At 36.5% G+C, this 27,233-nt stretch overlaps 1 protein-coding gene across 3 annotated transcripts in view; it reads left to right on the forward strand.

Moving 5' to 3' along the window:
* The window catches only part of GRM7 (glutamate metabotropic receptor 7), a 588,333-nt gene that overhangs the window by 461,278 nt on the left and 99,822 nt on the right, over window positions 1–27,233 (forward strand). For 2 of the 3 annotated variants that reach the window (XM_060766298.2, XM_060766299.2), the window contains exon 8: window positions 880–1,815. The exons of the other annotated variant lie outside the window; for it this stretch is intronic. In XM_060766298.2, coding sequence (XP_060622281.2) covers window positions 880–1,815 — 936 coding nt within the window. The remainder of the gene's footprint in view (window positions 1–879; window positions 1,816–27,233) is intronic. 3 annotated transcript variants of the gene reach the window in all.

Here is a 27,233-nt window from a genome sequence, read left to right on the forward strand (position 1 = left end):
GCAGCGTGGAAAATAAAGTGTGAACAGGCCAAAAATTCCTACCTGTAAGTAACAGTTTTAGAATATGTGAACAACTCATAGAATCATAGAATCAAAGAGTTAGAAGAGACCTCATGGGCCATCCAGTCCAACCCCCTGCCAAGAAGCAAGAATATTGCATTCAAATCACCCCTGACAGATGGCCATCCAGCCTCTGTTTAAAAGCTGTCTCACTTGGGGCAGCAGACATCCCAGATTATCAGTATTGGAAAACATGGTTAAGAGGGACAATACCAGTTTTTCCATACTTTCATTCAGGGCTTGCATGTAGAGGTGCCTGGTGGATCATTTAGAGTCAATTGCTGAAGATTGTCTAGAAGCCTAAATGAAATTCAGACTTCAGTGTTCATTAAACTATTTCTACATTTTGCATCATTGATATGAAAGCTTTTGGGGTTATAATAATTATGCATGGCTATATGAGTGTTCATTGGATTGTTGCAAAAACAATAAAAAACAAAATGAGCAAAATTAAGTTCAGGTTAGAATACCAAAATAATGTCCTGATTGGAAAAAAGCACATAATTTCAATTATGTTAGAATCTGTATGAAGCTACCTTCATACTATCACTCTCAAATTAATAGCTTTGATTTACTTGTTGTTTTTTTCCATTATCAAATTTTATCTCCTATTCTTTTTTTTCTTGGCCAAATTTCTCATTTAGTTCCATTGATGAAAATGGCTGGTATCTATTTTTACCCATATAGATATATACATGCATACATACACATACTTATACACATATATTCTTATTTATTTTTAATACTAATCCTCTAGGCTGGCTTCACAGTTGCATTCAGATGGCCAGTCCTATTTACTTTACATTTTTTTATCCATAGATGGACGATATGCAGTGGGGCAAAGGAGTGAAGAAAATCCCTACTTCAGTCTGCAGTGTTCCCTGTAAACCAGGAGAGCGAAAGAGGATTATTAAAGGGATGAGCTGCTGCTGGCAATGTGAGCTGTGTGATGGATACCAGTATCAGGCCGATGAAGTGAGCTGTAGACTCTGTTCCTACGACCAACGGCCCAACGAGAACCGCACAGGATGCAGCCCGATCCCTATTGTGAAGCTGGAGTGGCATTCCCCGTGGGCTGTCATACCAGTCTTCTTGGCCATGCTTGGAATTATCGCCACCATTTTTGTCATGGCTACGTTCATTAGATATAATGATACCCCCATTGTGCGGGCTTCCGGAAGGGAACTCAGCTATGTTCTATTGACAGGAATATTTCTATGTTACATCATCACCTTTTTAATGATTGCCAAACCGGATGTGGCAGTGTGCTCATTCCGGCGTATTTTCCTGGGATTGGGGATGTGCATAAGTTATGCTGCTTTGTTGACTAAAACAAACCGAATCTACCGCATATTTGAACAGGGCAAAAAATCAGTGACAGCACCCCGGCTTATTAGTCCAACTTCACAGCTAGCAATCACTTCAAGTTTGATATCAGTACAGCTTCTTGGGGTTTTTATTTGGTTTGCAGTTGATCCTCCAAACAGTCTCATAGATTATGATGAACATAAACCAGTGGAACCAAATAAAGCCAGAGGAGTTCTCAAATGTGACATTACGGATCTACAAATAATATGTTCTTTGGGGTATAGCATTTTCCTAATGGTTACATGTACTGTGTATGCCATCAAGACTCGGGGTGTCCCAGAGAATTTTAATGAAGCCAAACCCATTGGATTCACTATGTACACTACCTGTATAGTATGGCTTGCCTTCATTCCAATTTTTTTTTGCACTTCGCAAGCAGCTGAAAAGGTAGGTGAAAAATAAGTAATGTACAGGATTATTATGGCTGAAATATATATATGTCTTTCTCTTTAAAGAGCTTTCTAGCATCAAACTAATTGTTGTACAAAATATGTATAAAGCCTATTGCAGTACACCATGTTGGTGTTCCATTCCACAAGTTAACATCTAGATCTTTCTTTCTTTATAAACTGTTTATGATCAGTCAGATCATCAGTTTCATTAATGCATTTTTCCAGCTTAGTGAATGTAACACATTCATCATTTTAGCACAAGAGTCAGCTAAACTTTGATTACAGAATGTAAACATAACATCTGTCAAATACTTTTCTGCAAACCCGTATTTCACAAATTCAGAACAAGAGGGAGCAAAGGATTGTTAATGATGGCTGAGGGGCATATCTTGAACAATTAATCAGTAAATCAAAATTGAATTTCTCAAAATATATGTCCTTGATCAACTCTACAAATGTAACTAGAGTATAACCAATGGTAAGTATTTAAAAGATTTTGGTTTGTTGCTGTGGGAACTACTTTGCCTTGTTTCAGTGGCATGCAGTAGAGGCGGTTTGGCATAGTAAATAATAGATAGTTAATGTTAATCATAGAAATGTTATTTTTGTTGTCATGTCATGTCTCTTTTTCAAGGAAAGTACAATCAGAGTCCAATGAATATAAGAACCAGCAATAATCCTTAACTGCAGCGATCATTTATCCCACCAATAACCAACTGTCTGCGTCAACTACTGCAAATAAAAAAAATCATTAGAAAGTATGCAACAGGATGGCTAGGTTTGCTGAATAAGTTGTAGTAAATGTGTAAAAACTGCAAAGGGGTTAACTGATTGGCTCAGGCTGAATGGAACCAGGACAAGCACTGTAACAACGAAGTACCTTGCTATATCTCCTTATACAAAGATGTATGTGACGTTTGACAAAGAGCATTTCTGTCACATTTTATACTTCTCTCTCTTTGTTTTTTTTTAATGCGACAGAAATAATGGAATTTGAGGCAATCAAGGAAAAATGTAAAATGAAGGAGAAAGAAGGCAAATAGCAGTGTTGCTTCAGAAGCACATGATATATATTTATGGTACAAGAGCTATACCATGCTTTTGATCTACGTCCTATCTATCTATCTATCTATCTATCTATCTATCTATCTATCTATCTATCTATCTATCCTCTCATGGAGCAAAACGTTTGCTATTTATTGCTCATGTTGAGGATAGCCTTCCCATCAGGTACAGAAGTGACATCCTCAGGTTTCAAGATTATGGGGGACAGTAGCTTTGGCAGTCACTCTGATGTTTCTTCCAAGGATTTCTCCTTTCTTTGTGTTAGAGCTGAGTGTGCCACACAGCCTGTCCTGCAACCCCTCATTCTTGAAAAAGAAAATTATAGTTGGAATGTTCAGAGTAAGAAAGTTATGACAATATATGAGCCTGACACAATCTTTTAGTGAGCACAAAGTGGGAGTCTAGGTTTTCTTGGATGAGTGACCATCAGTAGAAAAAATATGGGCATAACCTTTATAAGAGTACAAAATCATGTGCTGTAAATGTATTCAGATAATTAATAACTTGTATTCTGCTTTGTAATTACTGCTAAAAAAACATATCTCCCTACTTTATATAAAGGTCAGTTGCTAATCTTTCTTTACTTTTTCTTAGGGAGAACAGATTAACTATTAACAAAATGATTAATTGTAGGAGGAAATTTAAGATCATCCTTTCTGACGTCTGCAACAGTAAAATTTCCTATACTTTACATTGTGTGTGTAATTCTACCTGAGTTTATTAAACCACTGTGGAAAGATATATTGCAATTTGCAAGGGCTGGTTACATTGCTTATTTTGCTATTTTATTCACTTGATAGGTAACCTACAGTTTGTACGTACATATTGCACATTTTTCTACCTACAATAATTCTGGTTCTTGTAATCTGAATGCTCACTTGAGGTCTAACCATTATCTATTAGAGATGATGAAGGAAACATAGTGAAGGAAACATTGACAATGGTTTTGTAAATCACAAATCTACTTGTAGCAATCCGCACATTCCCAAGAACATGTGAAACACAAAAATGTGTTACAAACTTCTTCAATAGATCCATTATGGCTCTTTTTGGTTTTACTTTCTTTCAGCCAGCACTGTTATCTATCTCCTTAGACACAAATATTTCTGCACTGCCATTTTATTGAGGAAAAGTTCTTATGGATTGGTATAAAAAATCTTCCTGACATCAGGATACATTACATCCACAATAGTTGTTCTAGTCCACTGGACCTGTTTCATATGGCTGCTGCTGTCATTATCAAATACATTTCAACTGCTGCAGTAAATATATAATAGTCTTGTCATCTGGACAGATCTGGTACAATACATTGCTGCCCTTTCTTAAGGGTAAAGAAATTGTTTTCCTGCTTCCATACTTTCTTTGTATACAGAATCTGGCATCATCACAACACTGTCAGGTTTAGAGAGTGCTTGTCCCAATTTGCCCAGTGAGTCTCATGGTTCAATGGAGTTTAAACTCGAATATCCTAAATCTTAGTTTAACTCTCAATTGTACAACACTCACTGTGTACTTTGTACTTGATTTCAGTTTCCTTAGCATTATAGCATAATTAGTATCTAGCTGCATAGGTCCTTCTAACATTTATATGCAGGGGAAAAGAGCAGACTTCTATTACATGTATTATAAAGGCTGTAATTATATTCTTGGAATAATATTCAGCCAAATGAAAATGCTAAAAGAACAAGTGTTATTAAAGATTAAATAATTAAATTTTGGTGGTCTCTTTAGTATGATGATTTGGAGGCTATATGTGATTGGAAAGTATAGTCTGATCATATTGGTAGATAGAAATTACAGTAAGTATTAAAATCTACAGAAAGGAAAACATTGGGGGAGATTCTGCTGCAGGACATGCAGCTATATGACATAGTTACAATACCCATCCAATCCCCTCTCCCCAAAACCATAGCTATTGGAAAATGGATAGAGCAACAGACAAGACTTCAGTTAAATGGGTGTGCAGGACCAGACATCCACAGGATCCTTGAGGTCTTCTTTGAGATGTCTTTGAAGATTATGCCATTGCTCCACAGCCAGCTATAGGGAAATAGCTAAATGCTGTCTGTGAACCACCTGATTCCACCAACCAGGATATATTCAGTGTGGTGCATATAGCTGGGATAAGGTAGGTTTTAGGCTTGAGTTCCTCATTGAATGGTCAGTTCTAAATTCCAATGTCTGCAGTGTCAAAAAAAGGCAGCTGGGGACAGTGAAGGATTTTTTTTAAAAAAAGAAGAGCTTTTGTGGGTGCTTCAGAGTTTCCCATACAAGAAAAAAATTCCAATCAACTAAAGAGTATAATTATATCAGTGAGAGCACAGCAGGGTATTGTCTTCTACAAAGCTCTGGAGAAGACAACCAATCACAATACCATCTTCCCATGCTCCCTCCCCCCCCCCCCAAAAAAAGAGTGCTGATGGCACCAATTTGTATTTCAATCACCAAATGCCAGCTAATAGCACTTGTAATTTTATAATACCATAATTTCTGAAACAAAATGTTAAATTTTTATATTTTATTGAATCAATTCAGATTTACCTGTGCAAATACCCCTATCTGCATCTGGAAAAATTAAATTTTGTAGCCAGAAATGTCTGTGGTCCTGCATGCATTTATTTACTGTCTCTGATATGTACCAGTTGCATTTTCTTTGGCATGCAGGGATGATGGAAAAGAATACATGCTGTAGTGAGAGAATTGTGTGTGCAACAGAAGAAGAAAAGCATTCTGGAGTTGTGCCAACATTGGTGTCCTGCCACATTTTTTTATTATCAACATTCCTCATAGTTCAAAGATTTGAAAATCTTCAGAATGATGAAAAATGTAGGAGAGTGACTCTTTCTACACATTACTTATTTAAAATTGGTTTTATCTTGCTTTACAGCCCAGAAGCATGGTACTCAAAGCAGTTGAACAGTACAACTGTAACAATGCCCCAAATCATAAAACCATGAAATAATACAGTATTGTAGTAATGAGCATAAAGGAACTGCCAAACCAATATATGATGACCCTATGGCTGAGAGGCTTCCACAATTTCTTCTCATCAGCTGCCCTGCTAAACTCTTACTAACTTAGGGCAACCATGGCTTCCTTAATTGGGTCTACCCATCTGTAATATGGTATCTTGCTTTTGAATCTCTTTTGTGAAGAGAAAAAGTAGAGTATAAATAACACAACAGTGGTGATGATTATGATGTTTTGGAATGTTTCAATTAATTCAGAAGATTTTTTTGTGGGTTTAGGGCAAAGAGCTGCTTCAAAATTATGCAAAAAATTAATTGTTGGTACTGGTGAAATATTTTGGTGTCCAGAGGCACACTCTTGCCTTAGAGAGGTCAATGGATGTTCTGTGAATTCATTTCCAGCTCGTTTGTGAGCAGGAAGTAGTGAGCAAAGCTTTGCTACATAACAGTATGCAGTTCAAAAGAGCTGACATCCCTCGTGCATGATTTGCTACCCAACTGAAGACTGTGGCAGGCAACATACCTTGTTAACCTCTTGCATTTGGAAAGTGGGTGAAGCACAAATGAAACAGTAGTGATAATGCTAGCGATATAATTGGCCTTGACAATAAATCTACTTAAAATTCCCAACAGCTCTGTGAATCCCTTGATCAGAAGCAAAGCTCCCTCCAAGAAGTGTGAGGCCAATTATAGAAGCTATAGGTTTATGCAGAATCAATACAATGTGGCACTTGAAAAGAGCACAAGCGGCCTCTGTAAGGTCAAACAAAGCACAGCAAAATCGATAAGCCAAATTGAATCAAAATATTAGAATAGTGAAGTGAGAAGATCAGTAGGCATGGGAGTCAGCCAGGTCCTGTAGCAAATTGTTTGTGTGACTGACACTCAGTGAATACAATTATTTCCTGAAATCTGCCCCTTTTACTTGCAAATACTTTTTCACTTTGAATGAGAACATCTCTCTCTGACCACAAAACCAGTATTTTCTGGTCAAGAAATGATATATTGAGAATCATCTTATAAGTGTCATTTTTGTACTGCAGAAAGATTAATCAGTTCATAAAAGTGGTGCCAATCTTTTATTAGGCTTTATTGTTTACACACATAAGCATACGTTGTTTATTTGCTGTATTGTTTATTTTTTGCGGTATTAGTAATTGCTCTATTAATATTCTAGACTTTAGATTATTTTTATCCTTGACAAAGGCAGGTAATGTTACTTTCGCTCATGTTTTGAAAATATACACATAATATAACAATGAAAATGTATTTGCATTCATTTTTAAAATGAAATATAGTAGACTTTAGGTTACTTTTGTCCTTCATAAAAATAGGTCATGCTGCCTTCACTCATTTTCTTTGAAAATATACACATATTGTATCAAATAAAATGAAAAAATTAAAAAATGTATAAAATTAAAAATGAAATACAGTTAACTAAAACTCAAGCACCCAGAACTCTCAAGTAACCAGCAAAAAATGTAAGAAAGAATACTTTAAATAAAAAGTTAGCTCTTGTTTGTTCTTATTCGATGTCTACCCTAAATACTTCAACAATTTTAAGATTTTAACATGTGTTTTACTTCTAAGTTAGTTCAAGTTAAAAAATATATGCTACTGAAGTTCATTTTGTAAAAAACTGCCATCAACTAAAATTGCATATTGCATTTACAAAGCTGTTTTATAATATAGTAAAACTGTGTTATATTGACCTTGTCTTAATTTGCTTTTAAATACTGTATTTCAATATTAATATCAAGGTAATACGGAATTTGTGGTATGGTATAGTATGTGGGGTATAGCATTAGGACTATTTTAGTAGTTACTCTAAAGTAACCATAAACTACATTTATCTGGCATCTACCAATCTTCATGGTTGCCGGTTAAGAGAGTTCTTCTACACAATACTGTAAAACTCAGAAGTAACCAGGTTTATGAGGGGGGGGGGGTTAAATGAGGTTTAGCCAAAATGCAGGCAGGATCGGATTAAGAGCTATAAAGCATGTGTTAAAAGGTGCACTTATAACCCAATTCAGGCTGAAAAGGCTCACCTTCACATGACTGTATATTTCTACAGTCATGCAAAACACATGCTTTCCTTTCCTCCCCCTTGTGTAGACTGCTCTAGTGCACATGGACTTTTTAAAAGCTGGTAACAGCTAATCAGCTGACCGGGCTGTCAAATGGACACATAGGATATTCAAAGGAAGTACAAATGGAGAGCAATTAGAAGTCTCTGAAACTCTTTATTTCACAATTTATAATCTTAAAAAGAGGTTAAATTAAGAATTGAAGGAAGAAAGAGATCTGGCTGAAGTTTTTTTTAAAAAAAAAATCCCTCCGTTACACATGTGCACATGTGAAACTGTTTGTGTTTATTTTAAGATATTTGCATGTGTGAGTATATTGTCCAGCACATAACAGAGGGTTTTTTTTAAAAAAACTTCTTTTGGACGTCCCCCATCTGCCCTCCATATTGACCCAATACAGAGAAAGGCTGTGAGGATGATGGGGGACCATATCCTGTAACTGACAGGTCTGTGTGTAGACCTGCTGTCAGGTCCCGAGGTTTTTTTTTTTTTACTGAGTTGTAAAATGCAGATTTTGGTGCTGTCTGGAGGCACCCTATGTATTCCTCAAAGGCTTTTGGCCATTTTATTTTCTAGATGGCATTATAAATCTCAAAAACATATTTATAATCACAAAGTGAGTTTTAACCCAGATTGTCTTCCAGAAATTCTAAAAAATACCGTGAAACCCCAAAGAAATTCTTCTCCATCCCTACGTTTTGCATACTTTCCAACTTTTCCACAGATGTAAAACAAGAAAAATCAGAGTGTTGGTAATAAACCAAAAATGAGGAAGATAGTACAAAGCAGGCAAGGCTGCCGCACTTTGTTTTTGCCTTGAACCTATTGGCAAGTGCAAAATTTCACTCCCTCTAGTCCTCTGCTTAATCGAGTGCAAACTACATCAGTTGTTAATTTGAAGATACCCAGTTTGTCCACAAGTATTACTGCATTTTAAATTTATTTATTTATTTTATTTATTATTTATTTATTATTTAAACTTATATGCCGCCACTCCCTTGGGGCTCGGAGCGGCTTACAAGAATAGCTAAAATCTAAAATTTAAAAGCAATTTAAAACAATTTAAAAACAACACTATCAAACATTAAAAGCCTGTAGAAACAGGTGTGTCTTACATGCCCTGCGGAAAGCTGGTAAGTCCCGCAAGGCACGGACTTCAGGTGGCAGAGTATTCCAGAGTGATGGTGCCACTGCTGTGAAGGCTCTGCGTCTGGTTGCTGTTAGATGCAAGGTCTTGACACTGGGGACTTCCAATAGATCTTGGTCCTCAGAACGGAGGGATCTCTGGAGTTGGTAGGAGGTGAGGCGGTCCCTCAGATACATCGGCCCCAGACCATGCAAGGACTTAAAGGTGAGTACCATCACTTTGAAAGTGATCCGGTGCTCAATTGGTAACCAAGGCAGCTGTAGTAAGATTGGGGTTATGTGGCATCTCATCGGAGTTCCCGCAAGAAGCCGAGCAGCTGCATTTTGTACCAGCTTGAGCTTCCGGATCACCGACAGAGGAAGGCCAATGTAGAGGGCATTACAGTAGTCCAGTCTTGAGATGACCGTGGCCTGGATCACTGTAGCTAGGTCGTCCCTGGACAGGTAGGGGGCCAGCCGTCTAGCCTGCCGCAGATGAAAGAAGGCGGTTCTGCTAACGGCGGAGACCTGGGCCTCCATCATCAGCAGAGGGTCCAAAAGGACTCCCAGACTCTTTACCAATGATGACGGGCGTAGTGCCTCGCCATCCAGGGTAGGCAGCTGGATGTCCCCACTGCCCATCGAATGTTATTATTCAATGATGTTGCTCTTATTTGGTTAAGTTTATGTTGTACTGTTTTTATCTTTATGTATTTCTATTTTGCTTAGAAATGGAGATGAGCACCAAATCCCAGAGTTGTACACGACTGGAGTTAATGTCATGGGAAAACCTTGACCTTTACCTTTACTATTTCTATTTTATGTGTGGCACACTAGAGTGCTTTTGTGAGCTGCCCTGAGTCTCTTCAGGGAGATGGTAGTGTGGTAAAAATAAAGTATTATTATAATTATAATTATCATTATTGCATTTTAAACTCATTTTGCAGCAATCAGCATAAAACGAGGTAAAAGAGGAAGGAGAAAGACACTGGGACATTTTAAAACCTCTGAAAAATGGGATGACACAGGATTAATTGGAACTATTTTTAACATACAGGGACAGTTTGAGGCCATGTTTTAATGTTAAAGTGGAGGTGCTACAATTAATATAGCACCTGAGAAAATCGCTGTTTTCATGACCCAGTTATGGAACCCTCGTTGCATTATATTATTCCAGGTATTCACCAGCAGGAAATTTAAAGCCCTTGATCTCGCTTCTTCTTCTTCTTCTTCTTCTTCTTCTTCTTCTTCTTCTTCTTTATTTATTTATTTATTTTGCTCATCTGACTGTCTTTTCCACTTCTGACATTTTAAAAAAAAATGATTTTTCTGTTCAAATTGATAGGGTAATCAGGAAGTGCCAGGTTCATTTGCCAGCATACAACTTTGCAAGTACACAAAATATTTACTTTTGAGTAATGACAATAAATACAATTTCATTTGCAAGCATATTTAAAAACATATGAAATATTGTTACCTTGCTTTACTTAAAAATGTTTATAGAAAGAAGTTCCCCACATTTTTGCCACTTCTTAACCAACAAGGCAATTGTGTGTCCCATCAGAACAGTACAGCACACCTTGGAGAAATGCTTGATATTTCAGTTGCTATAGCAACTATTTGGTCATAGCTGCTACTGTCCACAGGCTTCAATTGAACTATTTCTTGTTCTCTCTAATGCTGACCTGAAATAAAGAGAACTCATTGATGGAGCCTTGTGTCCTCCCTAAGATCCATCTTTACTTCACAAAACAAAACAAAACATACAAACACCTTTACTCATAATCAAAAATGGGGGAAAATAGCATACGTTTATATAGCATCATCACTGTACATGGTGCTGTAATAAAGATAAGCGACACACTGGGCAAAGGGGACAAACTAATCACACCACTGCCCACCGATGTAATGAAGATTAACGTAATCTCAGGCAAGGGGGGAAACACAAATCCCAACCCTACCAGCAGTGTAAAGATGTTAACGTTCAGCTGGACACTACTTTAACGATGATAAATGACTATAACAAAGGGGGAAAGACTCTCTTATCCCACCTCAGTAATATTATTCAGTGACCAACTACATTAACGATGTTAATTGCCGATGTAATTGATAGATTCGCCGCCACCACCTCAATTAATGTCTGAGGAAAACATAAGTGTGAATGTGAAATAGGTAAAGTATATTCAAGCCCTTAGTTCTTCTTTGATAACTGCTTTTTTTGCTGACTGGACTGAAAGTAGTTTTCTTTAGACTTGCTGAGATCTAAGGATTGTGACAGACCGAGGTAGACACCAGTTTAAAGATGAAACTAGAAACAGGTTTATTTAAAATTTGGTGAACAAATCAACTCTTAAAAAGAGTGGTACAAAAGCGTAATGCGTTTCAGAGGTTTAGCTGGTTAGACAAGCAGTCTTTCCTTAAAGACTTTAACTTTTGTTCCCCAGTGAGTTCCTTGCCTCACACTGGCCACTACACTGACACAGTGTGTCCTTGAGAACAGCCCACTGACTGCCTCACAGAGCAAAATAGGCTTTCCTTCACTGACCCTACTCTGTACAGTGAACAAGGAACCTTTGCCTTTCCTATGCTCTAACCCTCAAGGCTCACTTCAAAAGTTCTCCCTGTCTAAATTCCTCTCTGCTCCCTCTTCCTAAATATACTTCTTCACTCTACGATGTTTAAAGCTCTACTCTCCAGCTTGTCAAAAAGACACAGCCTTTTTCCCTCTAAAACCTAACTCCTGCCCTGACTGCTCTAGCCAATCAGGAGTCGGCTGGCTCCTCCCTCTTGCCTCTTAGCTCTCCTGCCCATCTCTCAACATGTCAGCTACTGACTTTCCAGGCTTCGGCCTTCCTGGCAAAAGGTTAGATTCATGACAGTGCTATACTAGCAAAAGAAAAATTAAACAATTCCCAGCCCTTAGGCTTACAATCTAATTAAGACAAAATGCAAAGGGGATGGCTGTAAGTCCAGCAGATATTGCCTCTTTTTTTCAGTTATCAAGTTTGCCATATAGACTCTCCACCCAGATTCAGCAGGTGGAGGACAATTTCAAATCTGGATAGGACCACTATATTATTGTTGTTTTAACCTGGTACAGTTTTTACCCACTTTGCTTATGCTAAATTTGTGTGTTTGTATATGTATATATTAGGCTTGTTTGATCCCCAAAAAAATGGTTCAAAAATCAATTCCAATTTTCAGAGAAAAGAATTTCAAAACTTTTTAAAAGTTCTGAGACTTCCGAATCCTTTTGTTAATAGTTTTAAAGTGTTATTTCCTGTTTCATTGCATGGTCTTTGCTTTGAAAGTAGTTGTTTTACTCCAGGAGCAGGGAAAAGCAAGCGAAGGAAATTCCTTCCTTCTCCGGTTTAAAACTGGCTTCTCTGGCTTGAGACAGAAGCAGAGCAAATTCATGGTTCTCTGGTTTATAAGTCACTTCTCTGGCTTTAAAACTGGCTTCTCTGGCTTTAGCCGAGGCCAGGGAACAGAAGTGGGGAAAAGTTGAATCATTTCCGACTCACTTCATGAGTTGTAAGAAAAATGGTGAAAAAGCTTCAGAAGGGCAAAAGGACTTCCGGTTTTCTTAAAAACTTCAAAATTGCTTCAAAAAGGAAAATTTTCCGACTTTATTCCAAATAACAAAGATTTCAACTGGACCTAACCATGCCTATGTATCACTTTCAGCCATCAAAGTGGTATCATCTGCATATCCAAGGTTGTTAATGTTTCTTCCAGCAATTTTTACCCCAGCCTTGCATTCATCAAGCCCCGCACATCACATGATATGTTCTGCATAAAAGTTGAATAGGTTGGTGAGAGTATACAATCCTACTGTATGTCTTTCCCAATCTTGCACCAGTCTGTTGCTCCATATTCAGTCCTTACTGTTGCTACTTGATCCTTATACAGATTCCTCAGGAGCGAGACAAGGTGATTTGGTATGCTGATACCATCAAGAACTTGCCACAATTTATTATGATCCACACAGTCAAAGGCTTTAGAATAGTCAATAAAACAGAAATAGATATTTTTCTGAAACTCTCTGCCTTTCTCCATTATCCAGTGGATATTGGCAATTTGGTCTCTCATTCCTCTGCCTTTTCCAAACCCAGATTATACATCTGACAACTCTCTCTCCATGTATTGCTGAAGTGAAGTAAGATTCACATTTTTTAAAGGACATTGATCCAGTTTTAAATTTGAAATTACATCTAGTTCATAATCTAGTTCTTCTATAAAGTTACTCGATGCTCTTCATTTGTAATTAATTAATTCTTAGATACATTTATCTTTTTGTCAGTTAAAAGGCAACAAATGATTAACCAAAGTTTTGAAACAACAGAGGACAGTATTTTATGTGTTTGGGGAAGAATCTCAGTTTAAATAGAATGGGCATTGAATATTTGCCTTTCTTGTGTGTAAACCACCCTGAGTCCCCCCAGGGAGAGAGGGCAGTCTATAAATAAAGTTTTATTATTATATTAAATAGATCTTATTGCAGGAAGATCACCCACATTCATTACAGATACCTATGAAAAAACATTATAGTACATGGGGGAAATAACTGAGCAGTATTAGTCTTAGTTTGAGTTTCCACACACTTGTTCTGTGGTCCTCTGCAGCAACCCAATGGATCAATTTGTCTTATGTTTATTGAACTCAACAATATCATCATGAAGAAGCTGGTATATAAATAGAAAGAATGTCAAGACAATACAAAAGTCTAGATTGCAGCTCAGCTAGACCCATTAAATTGATGGGAAACTGATGAGTCGATACATCCAAGTTCCAGTGATTCAGTGGATTTACTTGGCTCTAGTTTACCCACTCAGAGAACCAAGGACAAGAAACAAAAAGTATATATACACAAGTCTCAGTACTTGGAGATGAGTGTGTATGTGGAAGTGGTCAAGAGTAATAATATCTGGGGAAGGTTTGCCCTATTCTCTGGCACCTCTAATAATATAGCTGTAATTTTTTGTAACCTAATAACATAATTATTTTATATATGGATGTAATTGAGACCCAGTGTGGTGTACCATTGGACTATTACACTGGTGACCAGGCCTCGACTCTTTTCATCTATAGAAACTGTTTGACCCTTGGACAAGTCTCTCAGCTTTAGATGAAAGCAAAAACAAATCACCTCTGAAAAATCTTGCCATGGAAACCCTGTGACAGGGTCTCTTTAGAATCACCATAAGCAAGAAATGACTTGGAGTTGCACAAAATAATGAGAAAAATATGTTTTTGTTGGGTGTTGTAGTTATGCCTTCAAGTCAAATCCAATTCCTTGCTTGGAAAACGGCAGCAGATGGGGAGGGTAGCATGAAGTGATATTTTCTGTCTTCTATAGAATTACCCTTGACTTATCCATGGGTCATATTTATAATTTTGGTCCCAAACCCTGTCATAAGGGCAACTTCTATGTGAGCATGTATATACATTTGTGTGTGCTTCTAAATACATTAAAACTAATAAAGAATAAAGAAAACAAAGAGAAAGAAAAGCTTGGTTATAGCCAAAATAAAGAAAAATAATAGTGGTTTCTTGTTTTCTTTACCGTATATATAGGTCTTAATAAATAGAATCAAACTTCATCATTTATTTATTTATTTTCTATATTTATACCCTGCCCTTCTTCCCCAGAAGGGAAAAGTCCTTTTTAGAAGTCATCTAAACAAAACACCTATACACTTCTTCCAGTAATTCAAACTTAATAATTATCAGAACCTATAGTTGGCATATAATTCTCTTTTGACTGCAAAATACACTCGGGGGTTCTCAAACATTTTTTTAAAAAATGTTGGCAATATTTTTCTGTATTGAAAGTAGATAATTTGTTCATTATCAAATCATTAAGTTTTAGCAAATAGTCCTCTTTTATTGGTATTAATGTGTCCATTTTTGTAAATATAATCATCTTGCTGTCATGGTCATATATCATAATAAGCGTTCATATTTTCTTTCCATTTGTTCAGTCTTTCAAAGCCAATAAAATGATTGAGATTTACATTGAATATTAATCTTCAAAATCTTCTGTACTAAGTCATGCATTTGTACTCAAAATATTTTTGCTTTTTCTCATGTCCACCACATTTGATAAAAGGTCTCCAAACCCTGTTCACATTTCTAACTTATATTTGAAATTCAGATTTCTTCTGCTCAAAACTATACATTTTTATCTAACCCAAATCTAATTTAATTTTATATATTACTCTTTCTCCAATGCCAAAAAGTTCCTCTTCTTTCTATGACAGTTTTTCTTCCTATTAAAAGCTTCTTGATTTGAGACCCACAAAATCATACCTGAAACACATTTTCCTCCCTGTAGTTGGGAGAAGGCACTTTCCCCCAACTATGTGATGAACAGTTGGTGGGGCCAGCTGTGGACTTGCCCAAAACCCTCCTTTGCCCTGCTTAAAGCTGTCAAAATGGGGCCCAAAGGCCCCATGTGAAGAGGACCTTAATTTGATTCAATATCTTAACAGAATTATTTTGAAATAACATTCTATTCATATTTGTCATAGTAGTGCCAAGATATTTAACCTTTTTTTCTTAATAATAAAACAGGATATCCATTTTGTTCATATTTTTGTCAACATCTCAGTCTTATTGATCTTAAATCCATCCAATTCCTCAAGTTCTTTTAATTTCTGAAACAGTAGATCTGTACTTCCCAATGGATTTTCCAAGATAACCAGTAAGTCACTAGCAAATGCAAAATTCTTTTACAATCTGTAAATCCTAAACTTTTGTCTTGTAGCTCTATTTAAAATCTTGAGCCAAAATTAATAAAAGAGACAACAGACAACCATCTCTCATTTTATTCTATATCACATGGTTTTGTGGACTCACAATTAATCAATATTTTAACCTCCTATGTATTATAAATTGATGTTATCTGTTTGATAAAATTATCACCAAAGTGAATCTCTTCTAATAAAGTTCTTTAGAATTCCAATTGAAGTTATCAAAAATTTTGTACATCCAAAAAAATCAATACTGTTTCCTCCTCATTATGTTGTTCTAACTATTCCAAAATATCTAGAATATTTTATATTGTATCTCAACTAGGTTTCTTTTTTTTGGGGGGGGGGGGGGTTGCAAAAACCAAACAAAATACTAATCTCTGTGAATAATGTCCTATAAAATGATTTCAGTCTTTCCGTCAAAATCAATGTCTTATACAGGCATTCCCCAAGTTACGAACAAAATAGGTTCTGTAGGTTTGTTCTTCAGTTGAAGTAAGTTGAAACAGGTGAATTTCAAAGTGTAATTCCAGTCATGTATATAGTAGGGTTTTATCCCAGGGACAGAAAGTGAGGTGAACAAGGGCACAGATAGCAAAACATCACAGGAGTGTTAATCCTTCCCTTAGCTATTCAAAGGTTATATGACATTGTTCACCTCCCTTTCTGTCCGTGTGATATTTGGATTTTGAAAAATTTGGCTTTTTGTGAAAACAAGTATTGCTGGAAAGTTTAAGTGGAGACACATTTTCCCCATGATAACTCTTTCAGGAGTGAATTTCCCTTCTAGGGATAGGATTCTCTCATTTCTGATTTCTCCCCCAATTCTTAAACATGGGTTGTTTGTAAGTTGGATGCTTGTAACCAACAGGGATTGTTACAGAGACTGCCTGTAATCATTATTCAGCAATGAAATAGACCAGTAGTTGTGTTTGTCACTGTCACATCGTAAAATGACATCTCTTTCAGTGTCTTTAGGATCCTCCTATTCTGCAGAATGGAATTTAGTGTCTACTTTAATCGTACCTAGAAGCAAATCTTCAAAGCATTTTAATCACATCCAAATACTCTTATATTGTTATAGTGGTGTTTAATATTACTTTCTGTCAATTAGTAATCTGGCAAATTTTGCTTATCTTCATATTCCTCTATCTTGGCCACCGAAATGTCTTTATTATATAAAGAAAAATATTATCTATGAAAGGTTTTCTGAATGCTTACATTATCAGTTAATATTTCCTTTTCTTCTTGTAACTTTTAACACTACTTTTCCTCCCACCCCTTTTCTTTCTCAACATGTGTGTCAACCATCTCCCTGATTTATTTGTTCTGCTAGGGTTTGCTATAGTTGTAAGGTATCTAATTTAAAATTATGAAGAAAATTATGGCCTAAGGCCATAATCATGTTCTTCATTTAATAACTTAGCTGAATGTTCATTTTCAGTTGGGAACATAGCACAAGCCATGAATGGCATGAAAAGTATATTCATGCCATCGGTAAACTTCTGTATCTTTAACAGAAAAAAAGAGATGAATACAAAGACATAATTAACAACCAGTGTCCTTTGTTGAATTTTTAGTTATTAAAATCAGTGTCTTCACAATGGAGGGATAATATTCCTATTTAATTTATATGAACCACATCACAATGGTGATGTATTCATTTAAGCAGAAATTACTTTTTTAAAGTTGGCACCTCCGGAGATAGGTCTGCAGTCACTGTGGAATTCTTTGAAGCCTGCAAGCTCTGATGCTTTGATGTTTCATGCAGAAAGTCAAGATTTTTTCCCTATGTGATTATTCTGCCCTCCTTTACTGCTTGATCTTGCCTATACAAAGGAATGAACACAAAGTAAATAAATGCATTAAAAAGAAAATTAATCCCCCAATGAACATGCATTAGAAAAACATGAAAAGGAAATCTAATGAACCTAAACTGGGATGGAGAAAAAGACACACAGCTTATCCTAAATATTCTCACATCAGATTTGAATGAATTCTTTTGGTACCATGGAGTTAAAAAAGGGATGAAACATAAGCCTCACCTCCTGTTGCTATTTGGGTAATAACACTATAGAGAAGAGAAATCATTAAACCCCCATTTCTCTATGGAGCAAGCCCTACTTTTCCTCGCTTTATTTAGAATCTAGATTTTAGATGGAAACCAGAAGGACAATATTTCATTAAGTCATATGTTTCTGGTTCAGAACTGTAGACTTATTTGCAGGGATAGATTATTGATATTCCAAGACTCCTCAACTGACAGAAATCCAAGAGTCAAGAAAAAAGCTGAAGCATGTTTCCGTCTTTACCCCAATCACTTTTTAAATCTCCTGGTGTTTCTGTCATCATCACCATGTTGTGTTACCAAAATCATCAAGTAAAATTGTATGGGATTAGGCTTTTAGTCTTTCTGACAGGACATAAGAAGGTTCACATATGTACATTTATTTTGAATTTCTATGTTGCCATTCCTGAAATAAATAATACATGTAGCTACTCCTGAGCCTCCAAGATCTTACTCCATTTTTGCTCCTTAGCTGCTACTATAACTTCCAACAGTACCAATTTAGCAAATACAGTCCCAATTAATTATGTGTTGCTCAATGTTTTCAGAAGCTGGGCTGGTGCAATAAAGTCAATGAGGAGGTCAGGAAGTGGCCAAAATCCAGCTTTCCCAGTAGGCTCAGGCAAAAACAAGTACTTACACTCCTAGTTTGTGTTCTTCCTCATTAATAACTGTTAACGCCTGCGGGCTGATATGGGTGGGATATAAGCGATGTAAATAAATAAATAATCATCTTCTGATGTTGTTTGGCTAAATGTGTTCAATTTTGCATCTGTGAAAGTATGCATACTTCCTCATCAGGCTGTTTTATTAGCTGTGTTTCATTGCAGCAAAGCAAAGGGTAGGGGCAAGAGAGGAAAGTAACACAATCTCCTGCCCAGTTTCTGCCTATGTGTACGTTCTGTTTCATTGTTTTCCAGGTCTAAGATGGCTTGTTTCCTTGGCCCTATAAAATCCAGAATATTATTTCTTTGTATCTCTACCTAACTATATTTCCAGTCCTTTAAATACAAAATATAACACTTGAATGCAATGGAATGTTGAGATTTGAATCTATTTGCCAAGTGCTTTGTGATGCATATTTAAAAGCCTCTAGCTAAATGTTAAAAGCTAATATTTTTCCAAGGCATTGAATGCATCATGTTGACACTCAACCTCCTTTTCCTCTTTTCTTTAGAAACAGCAGAGTTCAAATATCAGACTCTTGGTTTCTCCTGTGACATTACATAATCATCAACCAACTAACTCAAATGACAACATCTTAATAGGAAATAATTGCCATTCCATTTACAGTGTTTTCAACACCAAAGGAAAATGATTAAAAATTTGCATTTTGCCTTGACCTCCTTTTGATTACATCTTGATTTAAAATAAATAAATAAATAAATAAATAAATAGAAGAAACCACAACTATAAGTAATTCAAAGGGCATTTTACCCTAGTCATTCAAAATATGTATTGTTTGGTATAAAGTTATGTGTATAATTTCACAGCATGTTCCAAAACCTGCCTGTTTTGATTCTGATTGCCTCCATGTCACCAGATATATTTTCGTTAATTCATATTGAGCAATGTTTCACTAATAACACATTGTAAGAGCTTGTATAATATTATAAACAGTGTTATAAAAATATGTTTACAACAAAAGTAGCAAATTGTAGAGCAAAAGGTGTTCTATTATTTAGAACCTTATATTTTACCTTGGCTGTTGAATATGAAGTAGCTATTTCTGCTTTAACTCCTACTCTTGCTTAAGTATTTAAAACAGTAGGTTGAGTACAGAGATTGGAATAGGCAGGACTCTGGCTTCCAAACAGGCTTGTAATTAGATAGGGACATTGCAAAATTTAAAAAGAATTGAGTAGTTAACAGGACATTTTGCATAGTTTTACAACATGGTCACATAAAGAACAAGTGAAATGGCATTTGCTAGAGCCAGTTCAGAATTTAAGTTAAATTGGGCCAGTTTTGTTTACATTTAAGCTGTTTATTTAAAGTACAAACTGCAATGTGTGTGGTGGAGTATGGGGTGCGGTGGGGTGTGGTGAAGACTCCTCAGTGAGAGTCCACTGAAGTTGGGTAGCCCTTATTGTCCTCTCACTCCTTTGGGAGAATTTGTTGGGAAATCAGTTGGTCTCAAAAATAACCCTCAGTTAGGGAAGTTCTACCAAAATATACCAGAGTACCAGGAGTAAACTCCATAACCAGCAGAAACTTACGCGGGGTGAGCAGGAATAATAATCATTGAGATGGCCGAGAATTGCAGAGTCACACTTTAGGTTCAAAAGTTTTACTAAAATAAAAAAGAAATACAATCTTAATAGAAAAGTATTTGCGCTAACTCTCTTGCTTAGTCCCGTCTTCTAAATAAGGTAAAAGGTAAAAAGTCCATGCAGCTACATTTTGCCTACAGAGAGGCAAAATGTGTCCTCACAGGGAGAAAGAAAAACAGAAGTAACATGGTGGAGACTGCATAGACTTTCTGGGGCAATTTTAAACTTAAAAGGAAATCCCCTCACATGATTTCATTACTACCTCATCAAAAGGGGAGGAGACAGTGGCTAGCAGTAAAGACAAATTCCTTTAGGAAACATGCATAGGAATGTGGGGAAAGGAATCCCTGAGCTTAGCCCTCTCTCTAGTCTAGTTACTCCTTGAAGACTAGAAACTTGATGACACAAAGACTTGTGCAGTCCAGGGATGAAACCCAACATAATTCTTTAATCCCAGGCAAACCAATTGCTACTTATTGCTGGAAGATTCTCCTAAATAATCCCATTAGGTCCCATGACTTAAAGCAAGGACATCCTCAAGGCAGACCCCAAAGGGTGGTCTTTTTCCCTACCTACTCAAGTCCCACAGCCAAAAGGATAGAGAGCAGACACACAAACACAAAGGGTAGCGTGAAGAAGGAATAGCAAAAATATAATGACCTGGGAAAAGGACAATGAAAGAAACTGTGGAAACGTCGGGAAGTCTTTAATTTTTTTTTTTGCTTTTTCTTCTCTCCACCTACTCACTCTTTTTAACCCCACCATTTTTTTACTTTCTGAAATAGTTAGTAATATACCTATCCCTTTTCCCCATTTTTAAACATTGTTAAAATTACTATTTTATTTCTCCAATAAAAAATATTTAACAAAAAAAAAACCCACAATGTTTATACAAAATCTAATTTCTATTAAAAATCCACATTGATTTGCTTGGAATGTTACTGTGATTGAAGTTCTTTTTTCCCTTTTTGTCTTTGCTTCAAATAACAGTTTATATATATTATCACCATATATTTACCTGAGTGAAATGCTGTAAAGTCAAGGCCTAGCATTGGCTATTGATGAATGTAAAAACCAACTGAAATTTTGTGTGAAATGATTATAACATAGAAGTCAGAAAATTTATCTGGAACCTGATTATTTATTTATTTATTTATTTATTACCTGCCTCTCCCCGTGGCTCGAGGTGGGCCACAGCACAGTAAAAATTCAAAAATACTATAAACATTTCACACATATTAAAATGCAGTTCCATAAAAGGTACATGTCAAGCATTTCTATAAAATACACATTAGTCACACAGGACAGAGACCAAAACACAGGGCATGAGTTTAAAATTCATGCTTTCAACTGGCTGGGTGATTTCATGTAAAACAAAATGACTACTGATTTTAAGCTCATCCAGGAGCACAAAGAAAATGATAAAAGATTTTATTCATTTCCTAATAATGTATGCAGATGTTCTACAATTTTCATGCTGAACACTCAAGCAGAACTTGATTTGAGAAAATACTTCAGGGGGAAAATAATCTCACTGTCAAGGTTTCCTCCACAACTGAATAAAGACAAATGTTAAAAATCCAGCAGTGACAGCAAGATTAGTCCCTGTTGACATTGTTGAATCATTATCATTAGTCACAAAAAAAAATGAATAACCTCGGTAACAAGAAAGTTCTATAAATATATGAGGAACTGGTTACCTAAGTAAGATCTAGGCTTAGACTTCTACAGCACATTCTCTTTCTGGCTACCCTTGAAGGAGATTTGGAAGCCTTGGTTGGTGCTTTTAAGCCAAATGAAAAATAAAGAAGGTCCAGTTTGTTGACGTACCGATTTCATTGGTTAATTTATGGGATAGCTGATAAGGTGGGAGGAAACAATCTGATGTGGGTCTTAGGCAAGGGAAAAGGATCAATGGCCATCCTTGAGTGAAACACCTGATCTCAAGAGCAATCCAAATCTGTGGGTTGGTCATCCCAGCTGCTCATTTACTGGAAGGCCATCCTAGGGTCACTTCCTCCCAAGCCTCATAATTTGATAAGAAAGAGCACTCTCCAAGCTAGCTCCAATGGCAATCTCTTTTGAAGCCGTCCAAGCCCAGAATCTAAAGAGGTTGTTCAGTGCCCCACCCTTCATGTGTGTGGAGTGGGGGGACAATATGTATACCACCCTTCACTTGTGTGTGGAGTGGGGGGACAATATGTATGCCAAATCTCTTAATATATGGTAATGACAACCTATTTATAGACACCATGATGTGATAATTCAAATTCTCTCAGGTATAATATGAGGTAGGTTTTTTTTTTTGGTCGTGTCAGGAGTGACTTGAGAAACTGCAAGTCGCTTCTGGTATGAGAGAATTGGCCATCTGCAAGGACGTTGCCCAGGGGACAACCAGATGATTTTTGATGTTTTTATCATCCTTGTGGGAGGCTTCTCTCATGTCCCTGCATGAGGTGCTGGAGCTGATAGAGGGAGCTCATCTGCATCTCCCCAGATTTGAACCTGCGACCTATTGGTCTTCAGTCCTGCTGGCACAGGGGTTTAACCCACTGCGCCACCGGGGGCTCCTTGGTGAGGTAGGTGAAAAAAAAAGAACCTGCAAAGGGAAGGGGAATATCTACCCAGCCCTAATATGATCAGCATACACTCATATTGTACTTAGGATAGGATGGCCACATACCCATGAAACATAGCTTTTTGATCAATCATTTCTTTAATGGCATTCAGTGTTGTATTTTTAGAAATATTCCCTCCCATGATATCTTCCAGTATAAAAATATTAATAGCAACAATGATTTAAATTGCATGCGAATGAGTTAAAACTGGCATATGTCTGAGGTGGTTTGGGTTTTTTTTATCCTTGTGGGAATTCCAAAGTATTTCAAGGAATAAAAATGCTTTACGTCAATAGGAGTACTTGTGGGTGTAGAATGAAAGGTTAGGAATAATATCAAATTACCAGGAGACAAAAGAAAGAAAGAAAAGAAAAGAAAATCAGCTTCAAGCTTCAACTGGAATTTTTTAAAATGTAGCTGACAAGAAATAGTATCTAACACAATTTCTGTCCCCTAAAAATACCACAACTGTTATTTTCCAACTGAAGGAAAATGTTATGAATTTTACAGATTAAGAAACAGATCTAAATTTGGAAGGAAAATAGGTGTTTTATTTATCTGTGGGAAGGCAGAACATTAGTGTTCTTGTGAGGTATTTTTCTTCCTCAATTAAAAGACTACGCTGTTGAAAGAAATGTCCTCCAGTGAAGGGACATACTTTATGTCTGCTAATCTATTGTCAACCAAGACATGACATTTGGATGCTGCGATAGATCTTGTGAGGACATTTCTTCTTAATGCTATGCCATTCGCCAGTCTTCCAGGCTAAATATCCAGATAAATATATCCCTTCAGAATATTTGTAAGCATTCTCACACACTCGTGCCTGTTTTTCATGGCATTTTAAAAGAAAAGGCTTCTTAAAATTCAGCCAACCATTTAAAAGTGATTAGATTGAGCATCTTTATCAGTGCATTGTTTTTTGCTTCCTTTGTACCATACATGCAGTGCATTTTAAACCCACAAATCCTCTTCATGCACATCACTGCTGAAAAGTAGCAACATCCTCCCTTTAGATGCCAGAGTTATTTCAAAGTTTCATGCTGTGAATGATATACAACTGTCAGAAACAACAGACCAAGTTATGTCTCCATCTGAATGGTGTCAAAGGACTACTGCATTTTGACTTCAGTAATATTTCCGCTTGTTCTATGACATTCATATATGGTAGGTATTACTACAATGCAGAATTGATGCAATTTGGCACAACCTAAACTGTCATGGCTTACTGCTATGAAATCATGAGTGTTGTAGTTTTACAAAGTCTTTAGCCTTTGCTGTCAAAGAGTGTTGGTGTCTCACTAAACTACAAATCCCATTATTCCATAGCATTGAGTAATGTTAGTTAAAGTTGAACCAAATGGCATAAATTCTACATTTTACATGGCATGCCTTTTTATTTGTTTTGCAGTAATGAATGCATTGTGTGATGAGGAGCAGTTGAAAGCTTTCTAATACTATTTCTTTGTTAACATCTTTCTTTGGCACCTTTCATGATGCCCTTGGTAACTATGGTAAACTGTGTGTGGATGATTGTATCAGATCTCTTTTCTCCCAATACATTTAATTTACCCTAATGGAAAAATGTGATAAGTTTGTTGGGATTTTTTTGTTCTAGCTTCAGTCACATTGCTGCGGTTAAGAAAAATGTGACTGAAATTCAGGGACATTCCTTGAAACTCTTGAAGTGACAAAGCTGCTTTCTAGGTCTACTTGTGTGTGGCAACAATTTTTCTCTTAGGTACTAAAATGCCTCAACTTCCAAGATGAAATGAACTTGTATAGTATTTCCCTAAGAAAAAGAATCAGCCATATAGCTTGGGTCAGAAACCCTATGAGAATTAGGTATCTAAGAATGCAGCTATGCTATGCAGGCAATCATTATCATTTGAGGCAGTGGAAAAAGTCTTTGTGATTTTAAATAGAACAGTTTTATTGTTATTGTACTATTGCACAATAAAATTAAATGCTTCCCTAGCACACATCACAAAACAATACACCCATCCCCCACATTTAAACTACCACTGTAAGACCCCAAATGCCACATCAGTGTGAAACCATGGAGTTCAATATAGTTACAACTCTTGGATAAAAGCTGTCTCTTATTCTGTTTGTCCTTGTCACCCTGGATCATCTGCCATATGATAATAATTCAAAATAAATAATATGCTGGGTGAGATGGAGCCTTAAGAATGTTATGAGTTTTCTTAAGGCTGTGGGACCTATAAAATTCTTCTAAAGAGAGGATAACCAATGATTCTCTGTGCAGTAGTGGTGACCCTTTGGAGTGCCTTCTTATCTGCCACTGTGTTACCAAACCATGCCTGGATGCAGTAGGTTAGGCCACTCTCTATAGCACGGCAGTAGAAATTCACCCATAGTTTTTCATCTAGTTTTTTTTCCTTAGAAGTCTCAGGTAGTACAATCTCTGTTGGGCCCTCTTAACCAACGCTGCCATATAAATGCCCCAGGTCAGATCCTCCTTAAAAGTGACACCCAGAAACTTGAAACTTGCCACCTGGTCCACTTAGTCTCCATTTATGACCAAGCCTGGATTTCTGGTGTATTCTTTCTGTAGTTTACTATAAGCTCCTTGGTCTTATTGATGTCAAGAACCAGATTATTGTCCCTGCATCAGGAGAGCAGACGACCCACCTCATCCCAATAGGCAGACTCTTCCCCTTCAGAGATAAGCCCCACCACGGCTGCATCATCTATGAATTTGGTAATGGTATTGCTAGGTGGACAGGGGTGCAATCATATTTGTACAAAGTGTAAAGCAGAGGACTCAACACACAGCCCTTGGCATCCCAGTGTTGAGAGTGAGAGCTGACAAGGTATGATTGTCTAATCTAATCCTCCGGGAATGTCCAAACAAGAAGTCCATAATCCAGGAACAGATTGAATATGACAATCTAAGATCCATAAGTTTAGACACCATCCTCACATTGTTCCCCCATTGTTCTAGGTGGGTCAGAGCAGTGTGGAGTGTGATGGCTATGACGTCCCCTGTCGATCTGTTAGCTCTATATCCAATTTTTGTCTAATGTATGTGGAAGGCAAGAAATGATATGTCTGCAGACCGGTTCTTCACTGCACTTCATGATGATGGAAGTGAGTGCCACTGGTCTATAGTCCAAAAAAATTACCAGTAGGGTACTTTTAAGTGAACAGAAGAAAATAACAGAAGAGATCAGGCACTTCTCTCCCAGAAACACTTCAAATGATACACCTTTCCTAATGGTAATTAGCATTACATCCTTTAAGATTGGTAATATTTGGGTTAGCAAATAAATATCAGGCACACTAGTAAATATTGTGTGCCAAATTAAAGAAAATAATTAGAAAAATGCAATAAACAAAATGTCATCCATTTCAGGGATTAATTCTGGAAATTATCTGTGTTAATCCATCACTCAGGAGGAAGTGAGAACATGACAGGGATAATATAATGAATAATTAAAAATGAATGAGAATCCATTTTTAATGCTTCAGGAACCATAATACACCTCAGAATACTACTACTACTACTACTACTACTACTACTAATAATAATAATAATAGCTTTTATTATTATTACAAATGTCTAATTGGGAATAAAAAGCAACACGTAATGAGTCAATGACCATTTTTCTTTGCACTACAAGCAAGTCTTTAGAAATTGCCATTTTGAGGTAAAGCTAGCAGTTTGGACTTTCCTCCCAAAAAGTTCACTTTGTTTTCTTGTACAGTGTTTCCTACACAGAAAATAATATTTTTGATAATAATAATATTACATTGCCAGTGCAGAAAATACTGTTTTTGGCACACACAAAAATGCAAATTTGACATGGAATTAGTCACAAACAACAGAAAACAATATTTATATGCACAGATATATTTCTGTGCAGAAAATGCTGCTTCCTGTATACATTTTTAAATAAAAAAACTTACCTATTCATAAATTTTGCACAGAATGCTTCACAAACTCTGAAGATTATCAGCAATCTATGATTTTTCTCATGAGAAGTTCTGATATTCAAAAAGCACTTTTTTCAACCAATTGTCCCCCAATATTTAAGTATTATTTTTAAAATTTCATCCTATTAATGAAAACAACACCAAGAACTACAGCCATAATTCCCCAAACTCCTGGCAACATGTGGCCTGTTTGGTGGGGTCAATTTCTGTTTCCATGAAACTTATTCACATTTTAAAAGAAGCAAAACCACTGCCATACCTACAAATGATGACATGGAAATCAAAGAAAACTGAAAAAGATGAACACTCAGCTCAGCTCTAAAGGAAAGAACCCAGGGTAAAGATACAAGGATACTATTCTAGCAATTTTTTTACAATACTTTCTAGTTGCAAGAACATCTCATTTGTTCATAGGAAAGAAGAGGAGAACAAAAGAAAGTAAACATTTTATCTAGATGAAAGGAGGAAATAAAAGCACCAGTCAGATGAA

This window comes from Anolis sagrei, chromosome 2, assembly GCF_037176765.1.
Source record: "Anolis sagrei isolate rAnoSag1 chromosome 2, rAnoSag1.mat, whole genome shotgun sequence".
In the NCBI taxonomy this organism is placed as follows: domain Eukaryota; kingdom Metazoa; phylum Chordata; class Lepidosauria; order Squamata; family Dactyloidae; genus Anolis; species Anolis sagrei.